The sequence below is a fragment of the Adiantum capillus-veneris genome, chromosome 10, assembly GCF_014529385.1.
Source record: "Adiantum capillus-veneris isolate H3 chromosome 10, ASM1452938v2, whole genome shotgun sequence".
NCBI classification, from domain to species: domain Eukaryota; kingdom Viridiplantae; phylum Streptophyta; class Polypodiopsida; order Polypodiales; family Pteridaceae; genus Adiantum; species Adiantum capillus-veneris.
The window spans coordinates 142,867,625-142,888,080 of NC_140940.1; the positions used below are offsets into that span (position 1 = coordinate 142,867,625).

Here is a 20,456-nt window from a genome sequence, read left to right on the forward strand (position 1 = left end):
TGCCATTGTATCTTTCTAGGTCATCCGACCCTCTTTGTACACTGCGGCCACATCCAGAACTGAAATGTAGCCTCTGTAGCAAAGGATTCCACTTTGGCTAGTCAATGACCCCACTTGGCTAACCATAGTCCTTGTCCAACCTTAGTGCTCTCTTGCCCTCAGGCCTGGACTCCCTCTGGACAGTTCCACACTAGCTATGCAATGCAGGGCAGTTAGATTTCCCGAGGGGTGTTTCCAAAAAGTGAAAGTAAATAGATAATAAGAAAGAAATCAACAAAAAGGATAGATAGTAGTCACATGTTGGTGACAGGTAGCCTCCATAATTGTCACAAATTACTGACTATCAAGCCACTGAAGAACAGAGCCAACTTGCAGATGTCGGTCGAGGGGCCTAAATCCTAGAAGCAACGGAAGAAGCTTTACCAACTTGCAAAGTCTTGCGGAGTGGCCTATTTTAAAAGAGGAGTTTCCACCAACTTATGGGACCCCATCCAATGGGGCCGAAGTGACCTAAAGACATTAAAATAAAGCAGGAAGTTCACACCACAAAATCTCTTGCGTAAACTGTCGATGACGTGGCAGCTATACGGGTGCCTGTTGTTACATGCTTGGACACTCCCAAGTGAGAAATCAATAGCAACACACGAACAGAAACTTCAAAATCACTGAACTTTGAGAGAGAGAGAGAGAGAGAGAGAGAGAGAGAGAGAGAGAGAGAGAGAGAGAGAGAGAGAGAGAGAGAAGACTTGACACGGCGGAGTCTCGTGTCCAAAGGCATTGGCCTCAAAGACTGGCGCTCCTTTTGGTATTTCTTTAGACCAAAAGCCTCAAGGTAAAGTTCCAAAATGTGAGGAGTATCTGCTAGGTCCTCCTCCTCCATCCACTTCGCATCTAATATCGGATAGTTCTTAAACTAAGAACGGCCGTATCACTTAAACATTGGAGTTGTACCTTGTTGATGCAATATAAAGAAATACCAAAAGGGGCACCAAGGTTTGGGGCCAATGCTCTCTTGGGATGGAACTCCGCCACTTTGCGTCTCATGTGTCGTGCATCTCTTATAGTTCAATGTTATTTGAAGTGCTTAAAGTTGTTCAGTCTATTTTTTTCCGTTGGCATGTGGTGCCCGTCTTGTTACAGTGGTATTAGAGCTTCAGGCGCGTGCTTTTCTGAAAGCATACCGGTCCTACCAAAGAGCATACAGAGCAAGATGACGCTTTCAAGTTCCACATGAAATTTTATCAAGGAATCTTCGTGTCCTTGCCGCAGATCTAGAAGCCACTCCCACCCTTAGTCCATCACACATTGGGCGCGCTCATGTCTTCATCGCTCTGTCTTATTGGGCATTAGCCATTGTTTTCTTAGAAGCAGTGGAATGCAATGGTAAAAGTCTATAGCTACCAAGCCGCACACGCCAAGGACTTGGCAAGCTTTCAAGAAATTTTTTGCCTGAAGCTACATGCTTTCTGACATCTTCCTTCGGAGTGCAGCTTCTGGCAGAGTGGCGTATCCTGAAATGTTTTCCACGAAAACCCTAGCAGATTACAACTTGCAGTCTTTGAAGTTTGGACATCTTTCAATAGGTGTCGCTTCCCAAGTTGATAACCTTGGAGGCCCAGTGTGGTTACTATGTCCATCACTACTAGAATCACTCACAAAGAGCCAGATCACTTTCTATTCTAGACTGACTTGACTGAACTGAACCCTGGTCATGCTGTAGCTTGTCCACGGACACATAGGGTTGGATGTGTTACGTGACATCCCCTCCTTTTCAAAGTGAGGTACTGGTACCGAACTGTATGGCGTCGAGGGAGATCGCCATTAATGTCTGGAATCCTGGAAAGGACTCTTCGCCGGCCCACTCTGATGCGTGGGTCATGCGATATTTTGAAAGAGACACAAAGTCTTCTGTGGCTCCTTCAATGCTTCAACTTCGTCTAGAGTCATGCTTCCTCCTTCAAGAATCTCCATGGCTGAAAATTCCTGAAACCACTTCCAACACAAAAACATGAACATACCTATTCCATATAAAGTGACTGGAAAAAATCTTGTCTTCCTCAAAGACTCTGCATGCAATGTAGATGAACAAAGAGACGGAGTGCCAAACCGTTCACCACACACACTCAAAAAATGAGATCGAATCTTGTCTTTCTGATCTAAATCAAATTTCAATCAACTGTGGCAATTCACAACGGAAATGCCCATGCTTGACACACGCAAACAATGAGATCGAATCTTGTCTTTTTGATCTAAATCAATCAACTGTGGCAATTCACAATGGAAATGCCCATGCTTGGTGCTTATACTTTCATGTGCTCGTTCTACACTTGTGGCGTGCCAAGGAAGAGACGTGGAATGTGACTTCCTTCAATGCAAACATTTCATCTTTTCATTAGAAATCCGCATACATCCGTGCTCATTCATGAGTGAAACGTGTTCAACGTACAATATGGCATGCCTTTGGAAAGGGATCACATAAAGACGCTGACTAAAATACAGGAAACGAGCACGAATGAAACACTCGAACAATGCGTGCTGACTAATCATTCGAACACATAGTACTTCCTGTGAGGGTTCTGTGGACCGTGACTCGAGAGCCAAGATCGGTTCTTCGAGAGGGATCGAAACTTCCTGAGGGGGTTCTTTGGACCTCGACTCGAGAGCCAAGATTGGTTCTTCGTGATTGATCGAATCTGCAATGAGGTTAGCTTCACTAGAAAAAGTATCAACTAACACATCATTCTTGTGAACAATCACATCATCTTCATGCAAATCATCATGCTTGTGAGAAATCACATCGTGATCATCATGCAAATCATCATGCTTGTGAGAAATCACATCTTGATCATGCAAATTATCATGCTTGTCATTGTCATCCAAATCATCATGCTTATCATTATCATGCAAATCTTGTGTGTCATGCTTTGGAGAAGAAGAGACTGAGAGAGTCTCCTTTTCCCGAATCTCTTGCATCTGTGCCTGCACTTGAGAAAAGAGTTGCAATATCTCTTTCCTGTGTCGGGCGCTCTGTTCGGCCGCCAAGCGTGCTTGCTCACGCTCACGCTCCAAGTTGGCCTTTCTTTCTGCTTCTCTTTCTGCTTTTCTTACTTTGGCTTCCAAGCGGTGCTTATGCTTTATGGCTGTCACTCTTTCTTCGTAGTCACGATCTATGGTTGCCCTTCTTTCTTCGTGTTCTAACTTCCTGTCCAGAAACAACTGCGGCAACTCCTTCATAGGAGTTAGTGCAATCCTTGGCGTAGATGGGGAAGGGGGAGGGTCGGAAAAACCTTCTGGTGGGGAAAATTCTTCTTCGCCTCTCTCATGCTCATCACCTCCAAGTCAAGTATCCATTCCGCTTCTAGCGATAACTATCCACTGAAGTCTTGAGTTCCTGTGGGTTCTTGTGGTCCTGGGTTCTTAAGTTCACGAGGAACTTGGGTTCTTGGGGGTCTTGGTTCTTGCGGTTCTTGAGTTCTTCTTTAGCTTGCAATCTGTGTTAGAGAAGGATCTTCTCTTCACCCGAGTTCTGCTCTTTTCCGCGGGCGCACCCCTTGGGGGCCTTGCGCTCACACGAAGGTTGCTTTTTCCCACTTCACGTCGATTGGCCGGCCGTTGAGTGTACGGTCCGCTCTCAATGAGTGAAAAGAGAAACAAGGGGAGGTTGGACAAGCCCTTCTTTCTTGGGTTTCCGGACACTCTTCAAAAACACGATTAGGAATCGACACGCCCAAGAGGACTGGGGTTATGTGTGACCGCAACAAGCAAAAAAAATTTTATGTGGTTCTTGTGGTTCTTTCCTTGAGTAATACAGAACATTGCCAAAGCTTTGATACCAATGTAAGGTGCAACGGAAGTGAATGTTGAACTTTGCTCAAGATGAGTGCTCCGAATTGTGCTCAAGGTTCCTTTTATTTACGGAAGGGAGAGCCTTCCGTTCCTTTAGTGAGAGAGTGCAATGGACACAAACAAAGTGATGAACACTGTGAATGAAGGTACTGAGACCGAGAGATAGAGAGAGAAGAGAATACGACACCAGAATGTTGTCAACCCCTCCTCCGAAGGCCCCACTCTCTATGGCGAGAGCAGTCTACTTATGATTGCACAAATCTCTACAATGCTTGGACTTGTCGACGATGAGGACGACGACGACGAGACGGGCTGAAATCTGCAAATCTTTATCTGCTGAATTCTGACTCTATGTCGGTGACGCTGTCATTGATGATGATGCGACGACGACGCATTGAAAACACAGATGCTGAAATCTGCGCTTTCCGGGCTGAAACTGCAAACTTCGCTGGATCTGACTGTGAGGCGAGGATCTGCTGTGGGAAGGTGAGATCTGCAAGGTTCGGGGGTTCTACTGCAATGTCTGACTGCTGAAAACTGAAAACGCTGGTGCTTAATGAGGTTCCGTCGCGATGAATCTGCAAAACGTTGAAGTGTGATGCAGATGCAAAAATGCTAGGGCTGATCTTTGTCTTCTACTACCGGTGGTTTGCAATTCAAAACGCTAGGCTGATCTGATGGGTTTCTATCGCTAGGATGATGCATAAGCAAAAACGCTGGCTGCTCTGGTCCAAAAACGCTAGGTGTTGCAGTCTCTTGCAAAACGCCAGGCCTTTGTGGGGTTCTGCTGAGAAGTTGCCTGTTGAGCAAGGTGCTCCTGCTGCCTCTTCTGCCAGAAAGTGCTAGCGCTAGGTTTGCTTATATACAAACTTAGCAAAATTGCCCTACCTACTTCCAATAAAAGTCACTTAAAAATAATAAGTGAAAAATATCAAAAATAGGGAAAAAATAGGTCTATGCACTGTAAAAATGCTACTGATGGGTTCTGACAGTAATCTGATGGTCATGCTGTGTGCAACCGGAGGATATGCATCTAATCTAAGTGACTGGTCATGCACAGTCTGCGAATAGACTCACAAAAGTGCCATATCACTTCCTATTCTAGACTGACTTGACTGAAGTGAACCGTGGTCATGCTGTAGCTTGTCCACGGAACATAGGGTTGGATGTGTCACGTGACATATAAGGATGTGGCTGAGTTTGTGGAGTCTTATGTGACATGCCAAATGTATTCAAATGTACGGCATCGTGATGGGCTACATCCTACTGATCCATTGGCCATGCATTACAAATGGGTTGTGGACTTGGTCACAATGCCTTTGGGACTTTGGCAAATGAGGTATTTGGTGCTTGCAAGAGAAGATTTTTCCAATCAAGTTGAAGGGTGTGCATTGAGGACAAAGAATACAGAAGCTGTAGGTAAATTTCTACTTGATGAAGTGATTTGTCGCTATGGATGTGTGGGAAACATAACTGCAGATAGAGGAGAATTGGATGGTGATGTGGCCATGGAATTCTTCTCTAGGATGGGCATCAAACTAGCTTTAACATGTGCTTATAACCTAGAGGGCAATGACAAGAGTGAAAGAGGAATTCTCCAATAATTAAAGCTTTTGCTAAGGCTTGTGAGGCAAGCTTGGAGGGTGGGCAAGGTTACTACTGTTTGCATTATGGCCTGACCGTACGACACATAGTTCAGTCACTGGCTATATGCCTATCGAATTGATGTATGGTCAAAAATTTGTGATGCCAACTGAAGATGTAGTTCTTACATGGAATGTATTGCCATGGGAAGATGGAATGAGTAGAGAAGACCTTCTTGCATTGCGCCTGAAGACATCGAGCTTGCAAAAGCTTGACTAAAGGATGCAAGGTTGAAAAGCAAAGAAAGGTTTGACAAGAGACATAGACTCAGACCAAAAGCCATTGAAGAGGGCGATTGGGTGTTGGTGTATGATAGTAGCCTTGAAAACCAACACTCTACAATAAGGAAGCTTGCAAAGAGATGGTTTGGCCCTTATGTTGTCTAGCATGTGCATGAAAATGCAACTTACAGCTTGTGTGAGCTAGATGGGATAGAAATGAAAATTCTTATTGCAGGAAAAATAATTAAGTTGTTCAAAAGAAGAGGGGATGCTGATCCATTTGATGCATAACCAAGAGGATGATGGATCCAACTATATGCAAACTGAGGATGAAAGTGAAGATATGGTGTTTGACCATGAGTTTGGATGCTTAACAAATGTTGTTGTGGCACATACCAGAGGATGTGCAGGTTGAGAGGGGGTGCATGTCGTGCCGGGGCATGTACAGAGTGTGAAATAAAGACATTCACCTCACTTTTGATACTTCTCAATGCGTGGAAAGAAAAGCAGTAATGTACATATTGTGATATATGCTAAAACGGCTACTACGGGTGCTGCCATGTACATACCTATCTGGGTAGTGGACCTATTTGGGGAGTGGTGGCCTTGGATATTGTATCATTGCATGTTTTTCCACTTGGTAACATGCATAATTTGGTTTGAAAATGTACATACTCCATGCGTTTTATAGTGGCACACTCATCTCGCCTACAAAGGTTGATGCGGGTAAAAATTGCCAAAAATAGTAGCTCACAGGTGCCGTCGTAAAATTGCATTAAAAGTGACCCAAAATAAAAAAATGATGCATATATATGCTTTTTATGCCTACAAATTTAGGGATTTTTCCGACTGTTTGGGATTTGTCACACAAAAAATGGCCTTTTCTGGGTCAAAAATGGGCCAAAAATGACCTAGTATTGGTCAAAATGGGCAAAAATGTCCAAAAGTTTACACATCATCTGAGAATGCCGTGGGGAAGAGAGAGAAGGCTGCTCTTTAGTGGAAAAATGTCACAAGACGGGCACCACGTGCCAACGGAAAAGAACAGACTGAACATACTTTTAGCACTGCAATAACAACTGAACTGAGAGAGAGAGATGATAGGCGACACGGAGTGGCGGAATTCTATCCCAGAGAGTATTGGCCCCAAACCTTGGCGTCCTTTTCGATATTTCTTTATATTGCATCATCAAAGTACAAGCCGGTACTCCATCCTCTGCACCTTCGTCCAGAAGCATGCCAAAGAATGAGCCCATGGCCTCATATTCAAAGGCCCTAGGCCCAAAAGCAATCTATATGAAAAGCCTTCAAACTCAAAAGCATTTGGTCCAAAAGTGATGCCCAAAAGCTGCTAGAGTAAAACGTGGAAATCTGTACAGTCTGCCACGCCATCATGTCATAGATGGAAGGATCCTGTGGCATAGTTACATGGGACGGCGGGTCAGGGTCGGGAACGGGGTCGGGACGGCAAAAGTCAGGAAACGGGGATGGGGTCGGAACGGCAAAAAAAAAAAAAAGTTTTTTTGGCATTTTAATTTTTTTGACCTACACACATGCCACACACATAGAGCATCACTTTGACCATAAATTTACACTAAATAGACCAAAGAACACGAGTCATATAGGCTGAAATGTGCTAATAAAACATCGATGATCGATGGATACAAAATGAGAAGTGCATGCCACAAGGGCTCAAGAGTCAAAAAGCCTAAAGGACTTAGGACAAGCCTGAGGCCTCAAGGATAACAAAAAGTACAAAGGGCTATGTAGTAGGTAGAGTCGTAGACTCAAGAGTCTAGACTCGAGAGTCGAGTGATCAATGATCATCAAACTCAAGAAGTGCTCGCCTGCTGAATCTCCACATCGTCGTCGTAGTCGAGGTCGTCAGCAACGTATGAGGGCTCCGGCTCGGGAGGCTCGCATTGAGGCTCGAAATCCTCCTCTAGCTCCTCCAAAAGAGTATCGGCCATAGATGGATTCTCTTGTGCCATCTCCCACTCAGTGAAAGGATCTGCCTTGTGTGTGACGCTCTTGGCAAGCATGCGCAAGTTAGCGCTCACAAACACCAAATCATTGGCCCTCTGAACACCAAGGCGATTCCTCTTCTTAGAGGCAATGTGGCTGTACACACTCCATAGTTGCTCCAAGCAACTAGTGGTACATGCTTGGCTAAGGACACGAACAGCCAAGCGCTGCAAATGTGGGCCATCTCCTCCATAGTCCTCCCACCACAAAACCGAGCCAATCTTGTTGCGATCAAGCTGTGCATCTACACATCCATAGGAGCCCTTCTTTTGCATGTAGTTGAGTAGCTCGTCTCTAATCTTGCACCTAATGTCACTGCTAGGCTCAAGGCGCTCCAATGCAAGCCGCCATCCTTTGCTCACCTCCTTGTCGGTCTCTTGACGCCTTCCTTGAAACTCAGGGTCAATCACATAAGCTGCTGCATGAAGTGGAGAGTAGTATCCATTCCACCTCGACTCACACAAGCCATGAATCTCCGCATACTGAACAGGGTCAGGCACAAGCTTCTCAAGTGCCTCTATCATCCGATCCATGGCTTCGTAGACTTTGCCAATGCATGGCTGCAAGCCATCCACCACTCGAAGTAGGTGTAGAATAGGCTTGACCATGGCGTCAAGAGTCTTCACCTCCTCCCACCAAGCGGCGTCGTCGGCCCATTCTCGGCATTTCAATCCTACTGCTGATGTAGACTCTGGCATGGCCTGGAACTCATCATTGAGAAAGAGGCCCCTTAAGGCTCCGCCACATGTAGACAAGCGGCCTAGCATAAGCCAATTGAATGCAAATCTTGTCTCTGAATATTTGAGCAAAGGCAAGTGGCTCCTCTTTGAGAATTCATGGCGCACTTTTTGATGGTTGAGCACAAAGGAGACAATTCGAGAGGCGTCACCAATGGTGGGTGAAATCCATGACAAGTTCCCTATGTCCTTGAGGAGGTTATTGAGGCAATGCGCCATGCAAAATGTGACATGGATGCTGGGATACATGCCCTCAATGATAGCTCCGGCTGCCCTATTTGACGCCTCTCCATCTGCAACCATACAAAGGACATTCTCCGGGCCGGTGATCTCTATGGTGCTTGTCCACTCCGCAGCAAGCATCTCGGCGGCCTTGCCACTATCGGATGCATCATGCGACTCCACAAAGTACATCCCCCCCCAAGAGTAGGCCACCACCCCGTGGATGGACCGCTTGCGGGTGTCGCTCCATCCATCTACAAGAAGAGAGACGCCATTGGTCTCCCACAAATCCTTTGTTGCTTGGGCCGCTTGCTCCACGGCAAGCTTCTCTTTGTCAAGGAGGGTGGTGCGAAGCCTCTCCGATGAAGGTGGCACATAAGAGGAGCCATATTCCCCTATTTTGGTAACCATGGTTCGAAAGTATGGAGACCTATCCATACAAAATAGAGCATGTTGCGTTAGTATGGAGAGTCGAGAAATTATAACCCATTATGAATACAAAATGGAAGATTGCAATGTGTATATGCCAAGGGAAACTCACCGCGAAGCATGGAAGGCAATGTGGTCGTGGAAGAAGAATCGGGCAACCGACCTATCTACCTCTTCCTTCAATTTAATATTCCAATTTTCGCTGAGAGTGGTTTGGCGATGCGGAAGGGAAGAGGACGGTGTAGATCCATGGCTCTTGAAGGTTCGAGAGATGTCGTCAAGGTTGGCTTCCCTTTACTCTCGCGGTGTCGCTGTGGCAGAGGGATCAACGGCAACAAAATGGCCCCTCTTGGCCGCTTCCGCAACCTCATACACCGTGAGTTTCTCAAGAAGATCCAACCTCTTCTCGGGAGCTACATGAGGGCAAAACTTCACCTTGTGACCGGGTTCATGAAGAAGATGGGCTCGCACTTTGTTTGAACCACCCGATCTCTTGTATGGACATAGCTTGCACGTCCATGGTCTTGCACCGCCACCTTTGCCACGCGAGCTAAAGTCGACTTCATCCCACCACGACCACGTTTGCACGGCGGGCCTCCTTCGAGAAGAAGCGGCTTGAGAAGTGGAGTTGGCTTGAGATGACATGATGGTGGAGAGACTCGAGAGAGTAGAGCTTAGAAGTTAGAAGGGTTAGAGGAGAGCTTGTGTGGAGAGAGAGTAAAGGAGAGCTTCAAAGTGGGTAGAAGAGGGAGAAGAGAGCTTCAAAGTTCAAACTTGAGCCTTGAGCTTGAGGGAAATGGAATGAGCATTGAGCATTGAGACTATGAGTATTAAGAGGCCCAAGGGAGCCTTTTATAGCCTCCCAAGGGCCAAGGCTTAAAAAATATGGCAATTGGGGCTGCACAGAGCCGTTGCAAACGGTCAAAAACGGCCATTTTTTTGAATCCGACCCCGGCCGATCCCTGCCGTCCCCGTCCGACCCCGGTCCGGACCCGGCCGTCCCCGGTCCGTCCCCCCTGCGACCCGCCCGTCCGGCCCGTTTTCCGTCCGTCCCTCGGCGTTCCCAGCCGTTCCCCGGCCCTAGGGCCCGTCCCCCCCGTCCCTTGTAACTATGTCCTGTGGGAGTTGTAACTTTGATCAAGCATTAATGTAAAAGAAATATCGAAAGGGGCGCCAGTCTTTGGGGCCAGTACCTCTGGGCACGGAACTACATTGGGCCATGTCGTTTCGAATTGAACTGTGATTTTAAAGTTGTGAGGTACCGTAAGTGATTCTCTCTGGTGTCGCGACAGATTCTAGACTTGGGGTGTCCAAGTTTGTTAGAGTGGTATTAGAGCATCAGGCGTGTGCTTTTTTGAAAGCATACTGGTCCTTCCAAAGAGCAGACAGAGCAAGATTGCACATCCAAAGCTCATTGGAAATTTTATCTTCGTGCTCCGACCCTGAACTTATTAGCCACTCCCACCCTACGTACATCGATGCATCGGGCGCGCTCCCGTCTTCACGGCTCATGTCTTACAAGGCATAGGCCATTAAGATCACTTGCACTAGAAGGATCAAGATTTGTTTCGAGTTGCTGTTTTCCTCAAATGCAATGGTTGATGTCTATATCTACCAAGCCGCTCACTCCAAGGACTTGGCAAGCTTTCAAGAAAATTTTTACTCGAAGTTATATGGTTTTTGGCAGCTTCTGGCAGAGTGGGGTAACCTGAAATGCTTGCCAAGGAAACCCTAGCAGATTACAACTTGTAGTCTTTAGACGTCTCTCAGTTGGTGTCTTTGTTGATAACTTTGGAGGTCTAGTGTGATTGCTAGGTCTTGGGACTACCATCACCGCCACAGGAACATTGCTTGTCGAGGCTTGTTTCGACTATTCAAGAGTTTGTGGGTCATGCTGCGGTGGGCTACGACCTTATGGAAGGAACCTAACCCTAATTTTTGGTACAGGTTTCAGGATGGAAAGTTAGTCGACTTTTCGAGCTTGATTGATGTCGAGATTGCTTTTTAAGTTTGAATTTTGTTTGAGAGTTTGTTTGAGAACTTGTTTGGTGATCCTGTTTAAAATTTGTTCTAAATGGATGGATCTGTTTTGAACCTGTCTTGGTGCCGATTTGAATTGTTTGACTATGGTTTTAATACCGGTTTCCTTGATTGGTGATTGTAATCCCGGGTGGAGAAGTGAGAAATACTGTTTTGATATTGTTTGAACCTCGAAACGACGCATGCCGATGTCTGGGGAGCGTTTCGTTGTATGTTTGAAAACCTTGGAACGACGTAGGCTGATGCCTGGGGAGCGTTTCATTGTATGCTAGAAAACCTCCGAACGATGCATGCCGATGTCTGGGGAGCGTTTGGTTGTATGCTTGAACCTCCAAGCGACGCAGACTTCGGTCTCGGGAGCATTTGGTTGTACAGTTATCTGAGCTCATGGCCCAGACCTGTTTAGGTTATTTGTGGGGGGAGTGACGAGGTAGTCGTTGAGTAGCTTCATATCGCAGACCGTTTGTCTTGGCAAAGTGCTCAGCGGTTTTGTTGTGTCTTGTAATATGCATGTGTGAGCATTCGTGTTGCATTGTGATGTGCCAACCATTGAATATTCCTAATTGGATGAGATTGCTTGGGTATGTAATTTTAGTGCATCAAGACACCCGTGGAAGATCAGTGTGGTCTCGGTGTGATGGCTAATTTTACTACGCCGGAATATCAAGAGTTCCGATCTGGACGAAAAGAGAAGCCAACTCCTTGATCTAAAAGAGCCGAAAGGAGAAGCCAACTCCTTAACAAAAAGAGCAAACTGATTGTCCCTCGGAATGTCCCTCGAAAAATTTTGAGCTAACTTGAGTTGTTTTGTAGATATGCTGTAATCGCGGATGATTACTCTCTTTCAAGAAGGGGGATGTCACAAACTACTGACGTGTCGACCCACTGAAGAACGGAGCAACTGTACAGATCTCCACAATCTGCGCTGGTCTGATGACGTGGCAATTGTACGGAAAACTTGGATTTTTTGCTGACATGATGGCGTGGCAGATTGTATGGATTTCCGCGTCTTGTGCTGACTGTTGACGTGGCAATTGTACGGATTTCCGTGATTTACGCTAGTAGCTTTTGGGCATCGCCTTTGGACCAGATGCTTTTGAGTTTGACGGCTTTTCATGTAAATTGCTTTTGGGCCTAGGGCCTTTAAATATGAGGCCATGGGCTCATTCTTTGGCATGCTTCTGGACGAAGGTGCAGAGGATGGAGTACCGGCTTGTACTTTGATGATGCAATAAGAAATACCGAAAGGGGCGCCAAGGTTTGGGGCCAATACTCTCTAGTGTGGAATTCTGCCACTCCGTGCCGTGTGTCGTCTCTCTCTTTCAGTTCAGTTGTTATTGAAGTGCTAAAAGTCTGTTCTGTTTGTTCTTTTCTGTTGGCACGTGGTGCCCGTCTTGTGACAAAAAACCTATAATTTATCACTACTTTGCAATAGCTTCCATGGTTGCCCAATCTAATTGATTCAATGCGAATGGTGGAGATATAGTTACTCTCTTGCACGGTTGCAGTCATTCGCAATTGTAACCCCTTGTCTACGTACTAGATGTACAATGCGTAATTTATGGACTCTAATGATCGATTCGTCTCACACATTACATTTTTTAAAATGAGGAAAAGTGTGGCTATATAGCATTATGCTTTCAAGTTTTTTCTTATAGTTTGAAAGGCTTGTTGTAGCCTCATTTAAAATATCTTTTCCATGCATTTAGTCTATATGAACTTTTACCTTTGATCAACAATGTAGAATTAAAAATAATTAACAATGTAAAGTCATGTATATTTTTTTCAACACATTGTTGTAAAGTTCTAGCATCTCAAGTGGATGGTCCAATGTGATCTCAATATCTATTTTGGCTTTAGGTATTTATTTTACTTATTTGTTAAAGTCTTGGGTAGGAATTCTTTTTGAGGGGAGTATATAAGCCCACTCAGGCCCCATTGTATAGTAGACCGATGTGCAAGAGCTATATATACCGTTACCTCGTTGGTTGGTTCGGCAAAGTCTCTCTCTCTCTCTCTCTCTCTCTCTCTCTCTCTCTCTCTCACTCACTCATGCATTCTCTCCCTCATTGTACGTTTCCGCATCGTCTGCTTTAACATGGTATTAGAGCTTTGTGCTTGATGCAGCGTTTTTGGATCGTTTCTGGAGGAGCATTTTAAAACGTTGTTGGAAAGTTGTTCTCAAATCGTGAGTTGCCAACGATGGCATTGAAAATTTAAGGGTGCTCTGGTGGCGTTTTGAAACGCCCTTGTGTGGCCCTTGTTCGACGGGGGAGCTTTAATCGTTGTGTTTTGAGCAAAGGAACCTCTTAGGGGGCTTGCTTGGCAATAAGCGTTTTGAAACGGTGGCCAGTTGTGGCTGCGTTTTGAAAGGCATTGCCCTAGCTGCTTTGAGTTTGCTGCTAGTTTTTTGAAACAGAAGGCAAGCAAAGCAACTGACCAGTTTGGATGCTTGTTGAGGAGCATTGGAGGCCTATTCCTACGTTGTCTATGGAGTTCAAAGGTGCTATGTGTCGCTCTATGGAGCAACACATTCCTACGGGAAGCCCAAACAAAGATATTGGTTCGGCAAAGGTGTGATCTCGACAAAGGTACACTCTCGACATCAATGGCAAAGTAATGACCTCAACAAAGATGTGTCCTCGGCAAGGGTACGACCTTGGCATCAATGGCAACAAAGGACTTTGATCAAGTGTCGAGAATGGATAATGTATCGGCTAGTACTCATTTAGTTGTCTCGCACAGTTGGAGTCCTCAAGGGAGATAAAGATGCTTTGTTTGGCTCGGGAATATGAAGCCAAAGACAAATGCAAGAGCTCACAATAGGACAAAGGCAAAGTCAAGCTTGACAGGGATAGCGGTGATAAACATTTGGCTCGGGAAATCGGCATGTCACACGTGGTAGCGACCACAGTGGTCACGATGCGAGATTTCTAGTCAAGTGGCCATTGCCGCCACTTGCTTCAGCCAGAGAGAGGCTTGTGAGCGGTAGAGAGGGGGGCAAAAGGTGCTCCCTACAAATGATTCGGACCCATGTGCTGGAGTTCAAGTTATCGGTGTGGGTCGGAATTTAAGGCACATGCATCTGGCAAGGAACCAACACTCGACATATATAAGACACTATGGATGTGTGCGCCAATCCATTGTTGTTGGCAAGATTATGGGCAGGATGTGTTCCAAAAGTTCATTGTTTAGGAATGTTTGGACGTGATGTGTTCACAGTTCACGAATGGGGATTCTTGGACGTAGTGTGGTCTACAGTTCAATTTTCTATTGAGGCAACTGGTGCTCTAGATGGCATTCTTCTCAAGTGACATGTTGGTAGTAGCAAATCCAAGGTGTATCCAGTAGGGAGCTAGGGAGCTACTGCTGGGGTGTCCATGGTAGCTTCTTCATTGACTTTGTCTTCATACATATGTCCACTATTAGCTGCAGAGAGGGTTTTTAAATTCTAGCATCTCAAGTGAATAGCCCAATGTGAATCCAATATTTATTCTGGCTTAGGTATTTATTTTACTTATTTGTTAAAGTCTTACGTAAGGCAATTTGTTGGTTTTACTACTTGCCAAAAGGCAATGTTGAAAGATAAGATGGTGGTAAATAATGCAACGCCTGCCTCTACTACACCTGAAAATGCAATGAAGTCACCTACTATGAATCAAAAGATTGATATGTCTTTAATGCTAGATGAGCTCGTTAAAGGGATATGTGAAATGAAGCTCAAACTAGCAATGTTGGAAGAAAGGGGCAACCATCAGGGCGAAAGGTGATAGCGCAGATCATGGTAGGAGGGAATGTGATAGCTTCGCTTTGAAAAGGGATCTTGTCCTCCGATGGATGCAAAGGGGCTTAGGGAGAATTTGTATGCTCTTTTAATGTGGATTTGAGATTGCCAACCAGCATCGCTTTTTCTGTCGTTTATTTCTGTTAAAGCATTTTTCTACCCTTCATGATGTAACCCCAAGGTTGAGGGTTCGAAGCTCACGGGCTGCATTCGATGGGTGTTCCCAGCATCTCCATCGGGTAGTTGTTCCCACTTCATGGTCTCCCTCGTGGGTGTGATGTGTATAGCAAAATACAGATATCTATAAAGTTCTCCCTACTCTGATAGTGAAAAATACAGAGATGTCTAGTTGCCTCTTTGGTCGCACATCCTTTCCTACCTATTTTCAAGATGTCGTGTCTTCTTCTTTGGTGAAGTATGTACTGCTTTTAGCTGACGTCATGGAGATGGTCAAGCTGGGAGTGCTAAGTAAGGAGGGCTTTTGTCATACATTACGCTGATTGTTTCTTATTCATGCTTCAGAGTCGATAGAAGCTTCTTAACATCCATTTTGAAAATGCAGGGGCTTTTTGCAGTTGTGTTCTACCTGAGAGCTTGCAAGTAACCGCTGTACAACACTCCCTTGAGTACCACTCATCATCAGGTCGGTTACGGTGCTTTCAACTTGTGGCGATAGATATTTATCCTGCTTCTTGTAAATGCTGCTTTATGCAAGTCTCAATTTTAGCTGACATTCAGAGGATGTCAAAAAATAAGAGGCTTCAAGCAAGCTTGTCCAGTGTTTCCATGTAGTGTGCAAAGTACTGACCTCAACCTTTTGCAGACCTACAAAGCCCTGCGGATAATTCCGACGAGGATGTGCTGTTGTTAGCTCCTGCAAGAGGTGGTTTATGATGTGTAGAATGGTGGTAATTGTCGTCGTCTAGAGCAGATAAACTAAAGGGATCAGCCGATATATGTATAGCATTCTCATAACCGCGACTTGACACTAATGTACACTCTTTTGGAAGTGCTAACACACTGTCTTCCATTTGGTTTCTCTGCCATTGCAATGGCAGCATTTCAACTTCCATGCTTGCCTGCTCTGGCCCTTTCAACGCAGCTTATCAACTCAGCAAAGAGGCTTATATTGAGGAGGAACACTTGTATGCAAAGAGGCATCTGCTGCTATCCCGTTTGGGGGGTCAAGTGTGATAGTGCTCAAACACTTGATGATGCCATTGTTCTTTTGCTTCTTAGGACAAAAAAGTTTGGAAGTATCAGTAAACTATTTATTATGTGGAACACACTTTTGATGCTCTTTTTGGTCCATTTGTTAATCTCATTTCACGGTTGGTTGAAGAGCCGGGATGGGGCTGAGAGGTGAATCTTGTTTCCACTTTAGGGATTTGAAACAAGGGGTTGGTGCTTGGATGAGGGGAACAGGACGACAGTGGGGATGGAAGCCCAAAAATGGGTGTCCATGTTACTATGGTTTGGACAATGGGGACGGGAAGCCCAAAAATGAGTGTCCTCTGTTACTAGGATTTTGAGCGTGTACACACATGGAGTGTGGGCATTCTGGTTTCAAGTCAGTTTTCTGAGGATAGAGACTTCCATTTTCAAGGCATCTTTGTGAGGATTGAAGTTAATCACAAATGGTTTCTACAAAACTGGTGCCTCTTGTGTATTATTTTTGGCAAGATTCTCTCTCTCTCTCTCTCCCCTCCCCCCCCCCCCCTTCTTTTCTTGCCGCCTCAAAAAAAGCACCCATTCTTTTGTGAGCCTACTGCTAAGAGCCCATGGGAATAGAGCTTAGGAGTAGCCCTATTCAAGAAGATGCACATTTGGCAAAGGCTCCTATATAGACGGCACAAGAATAGCCTATAAAGGAGTTTTTCAAGGTGTATTCTCAGTCGCTTTGCGTCCCTGCATGTTATTGAAGTTTTCAAGTGATTTTCTATGGAATGGGTCGTAAAAGCAATCTAACTGTTCTTCGCATTCACAAACTTTGTCGATTGTTGCTCTGGATTAACCTCCATTTCATTGGCAGTAACCCTTGATATGAGTGTGCTGGGCAAACTCCACGTGCTGCTCACTGGCTTGTTGCCTTCTCTCGGTAGCTTGTGCAGCTGCTGATTTTGCCTCAGCTTCCTTGACTTGGGCCAACTCCTCTGGGAATTGCCTCCTTTCTTCAATGTGCTGATTCCTATTCCTGCAACAGGTTGGCAGTGCCAGCTTGGGCATCTATGTGTTGTGTGTCGGCTCTCTTAAACCTCTAGGCGCGCAACCTTTTCTGCGCGCGCGCGTGTGTGCAGTGCATATAGATAAAAAAATGACATAACTGCTAGATGCCCAAGCTCGGATTCCTCAAGCAATAGCTGCCCACATCAAGGAGTCATTGACATTTACTCATTGCTCGGCACTTTGGTTGACACTATCGATAGGAAGTAAAAACTACGTGTTCCATGGGCTTCTTCACCAGTGCTTTATGGGCAATATTTAGTGTGGCTCACCAATCAACGGGTGCTAGCTCAGTTGGTAGAGTCATAGCCTATGTGCCTAAGGTCTTGGGTTCAATACCCCTTTGGCAACCCGAAGACAAGTTCTAAGTCCTTAGGGATTGTTCCCATATGTGGGTGTGTGATGGGATGCCTCTTTCCCTACCTGTGAGGCCGTTGTAAATAGGGTGTGTGCGTGTGTTTCCAAGTTCTTGTACTCTCAAGAAAAAAAAAAGAAAAAAAAGTGGCTTCATCAGTCTTGCTTACCGGTTTCTCTCAAAAAAAAAAAAAAAAAGTGTGGCTTCAGTAGTCTTGCTTACCGGTTTTGCAGATGCTACTCACTAAAACTACCAATAAATGTAAAATTCTTGCTAAGGTAATTCTGTTATACACTACAAGTTTTAGACCTTTTCTCACTTTGAGAAAAAGATCCTTTTTCCATATTCCTTTGCACCTTAATGTGTAAAAAACCCTAGAAAGAAATTATTTTTCTCATTGCAATTTTTTTTTGTCAATGGTTATTTCTTCTTATTCATGCATAAAATTTTCTTATTCTTAAAGTGAATAAAACTCCGTGTAAAATTAAGTAGTGACATAAAAAATGATCAAGCTTATAATTATTATTGTCCTTCAATTCCTTAGAGAAAAAATTATTAGCGCATAATATTTTTGGTCCTATGGAGTGAAACCCAAAACACGACATGCAAATAATTTGCACTCAAGACCTTGCAAGTTGATGGTGCGAATTTCTAACATTGAACATTAAGAAAGATTTCAAAAAGATGGTTTGGTCCTTATGTTGTTAAGCATGTGCATGGGAATGCAACTTATACTTTGCACGAGTTGGACAAGACAAAAATCAAGATTTCCGTTTCGAAAAAAAGGATCAAGTTGTTTAAAAGAAGAGGTGATAGAGATTCCTTTGACTCACAAGGAAGTCAAATGAAGATCATGATGAAAATGTTATCGATGAGGATGAAGAAAGAGAGGATGTTACGTTAGAGTTTGAAGAAAAAGTGATGATGAAATTGACATGTATGTTGACTTGAATGAAGACTGAGCTATGAGTTGTACGATCAACCCATAAAGCGTAAGATAATAACCTAAGCCACTCTCCAAGTTTACCTTTGCAAGCCTTAGCCAAAGCTTTGATAATAGGAGGATGCTTACGCTCTGATTACCATTCCTTTCAAGATTTTACGTAGTAGTGAGAGAAAGTTTAATGCCCAACCTAGAGAAAATTTCCATGGCTTTGTCTGTATTTAACTAACCCTTGTCAAGTGTTATGTTCCCAATGTAGCCATAACGGCTAATCACATCTTCCAAGAGGAACTTACATATCCCTTTCATGATTTTTGCTCTTAAAACGCGATTTTTAACCTGGTTAAGTCTTCTCGTGCAAGCACTATGTGTCTCATTTTCCATAAGCCCAATGACATTGTAACTAGATCTACTACCCACTTATAATGCATGGTCAATGGGTAAATAGGGTGCAACCATCACGATGCTGTACATTTGAATGCATTTGACACGTTTGAGAAGACTCCACAAAGTGTTTATGTTAGGTTAGTGGGTTGTGGATGGTGATACCTTGGGAGCTTCACCATGGTTGGAGCAAGAGCGTGCAAAGAAAGGACAACCAAAGAGAAAGAGAGCACATAAATTTAACAAGGAGTAATACCCAAAAAGAAGACATGCTCTGTAGTTTATTTTGAAGCTTCTACATATATAATGATTGAGACTATCTTTAGCCATCCCTTTCCATGCAAAAGGCTCCAGACTAAAAGGGTGATGCACATCAATTTTGACAGGGATTATTTCCCATGTGTTAGACTAGGTCGACAAAGGGATTGAACCCAATTACCCCCCTCTCAAGCCTAAACCAGTGACAAAGGCTTGAAAATAGACATATGGAAGAGTTCACAGACCACCTAAAACAATGAGTAGAAGCCCCCCCCTTGACAAAAGAATTGGGGTGTGTGTACTTCCCTCGGACAACAATCAAAGTGGGAACCACAAGAAGTCAACCAGACAGACAACTAGGGCGGTCTTACCACTGTTTTGTGTGGCAAAGTCTATAACCATACAGTTGTGACACGACATTTTGACATTGGGAATAGTCCCTAGATGGAAACCAAAGCTATAGTTAGAACCTGGTAGTTATCAGATACAATTATCATGGTAATATAAATAGGGCCCATTACTTCATTTAGCGGGCTAGTCATTCGGTAGTTGTACTCTTTTTTGTATCTCAATATATCTTAGTTCTTTGTATTTGAATATATCTTACTTCCAGTTCTAGTCTCTTCTCTTCTATTTTGAGTTCTGACCGTATGCTATTTGAAGTTGTTATCTAAAGTCTCTTTGTTTGATCTAATCTAACTAACTCTAACTCTCCACCTGGAATAGCTGTCAAAATGGACTAGCTCATTCCATTTTGGCGATCACGGTGGTGAGATGAATAGCTCTTGATAGAGAATTCATCTCCTAGTTGAGGTTTGTAGTTAGTTTCAATTTAACTATACTGCGCAAAAGAGTCGGACGTGGAAGAAGACTGGCCGCGAGATTCATGGAAGACCAGGATCATGTCAATATTATACCAAAGGAGTCAGAGCAAGGCTCTGACACTGACATTGAACTTGAGAATGAGATGGATGTACACTTACACCAGAGAGAAGTTGAGGAGCTTGATGATTCCCAACATTTGGCTCAGTCCAGGAAGGCTTTCAAAACGGGTAGAGAGGCGCTCTCGCTCGAATGGATCTCACAAGAAGGATAAGAGCAAGGGCAAAAATCAAACTGAGGATAGTGAAGGCAACAGAAGAAGTTGCAAATTAGTACCTAAGAAATTGTAAAAGAAGCAGGAGCCAGACACAATTAATGAGATAGATGATAATGATAATTGGGATGCAAACACGAACCATTACAATAAGGGTCATACCAAAGATAAGAAGTCAGCTTCAAAGGACAAATCCAGACACCATAAGCACTCCATTGATTTGAAAACAGCTTTTCGAGTATTCAAAGG

At 44.3% G+C, this 20,456-nt stretch overlaps 1 protein-coding gene across 1 annotated transcript in view; it reads left to right on the top strand.

Annotated features, from left to right (window-relative positions):
* The window catches only part of LOC147449772 (deSI-like protein At4g17486), a 34,779-nt gene extending 18,531 nt beyond the window's left edge, over window positions 1–16,248 (top strand). The window contains exons 3-4 of the mRNA XM_086522130.1: window positions 15,511–15,591; window positions 15,772–16,248. Coding sequence (XP_086378256.1) covers window positions 15,511–15,591; window positions 15,772–15,842 — 152 coding nt within the window. The 3' untranslated portion in view covers window positions 15,843–16,248. The remainder of the gene's footprint in view (window positions 1–15,510; window positions 15,592–15,771) is intronic.
* The last annotated feature ends 4,208 nt before the right edge of the window (window positions 16,249–20,456 follow it).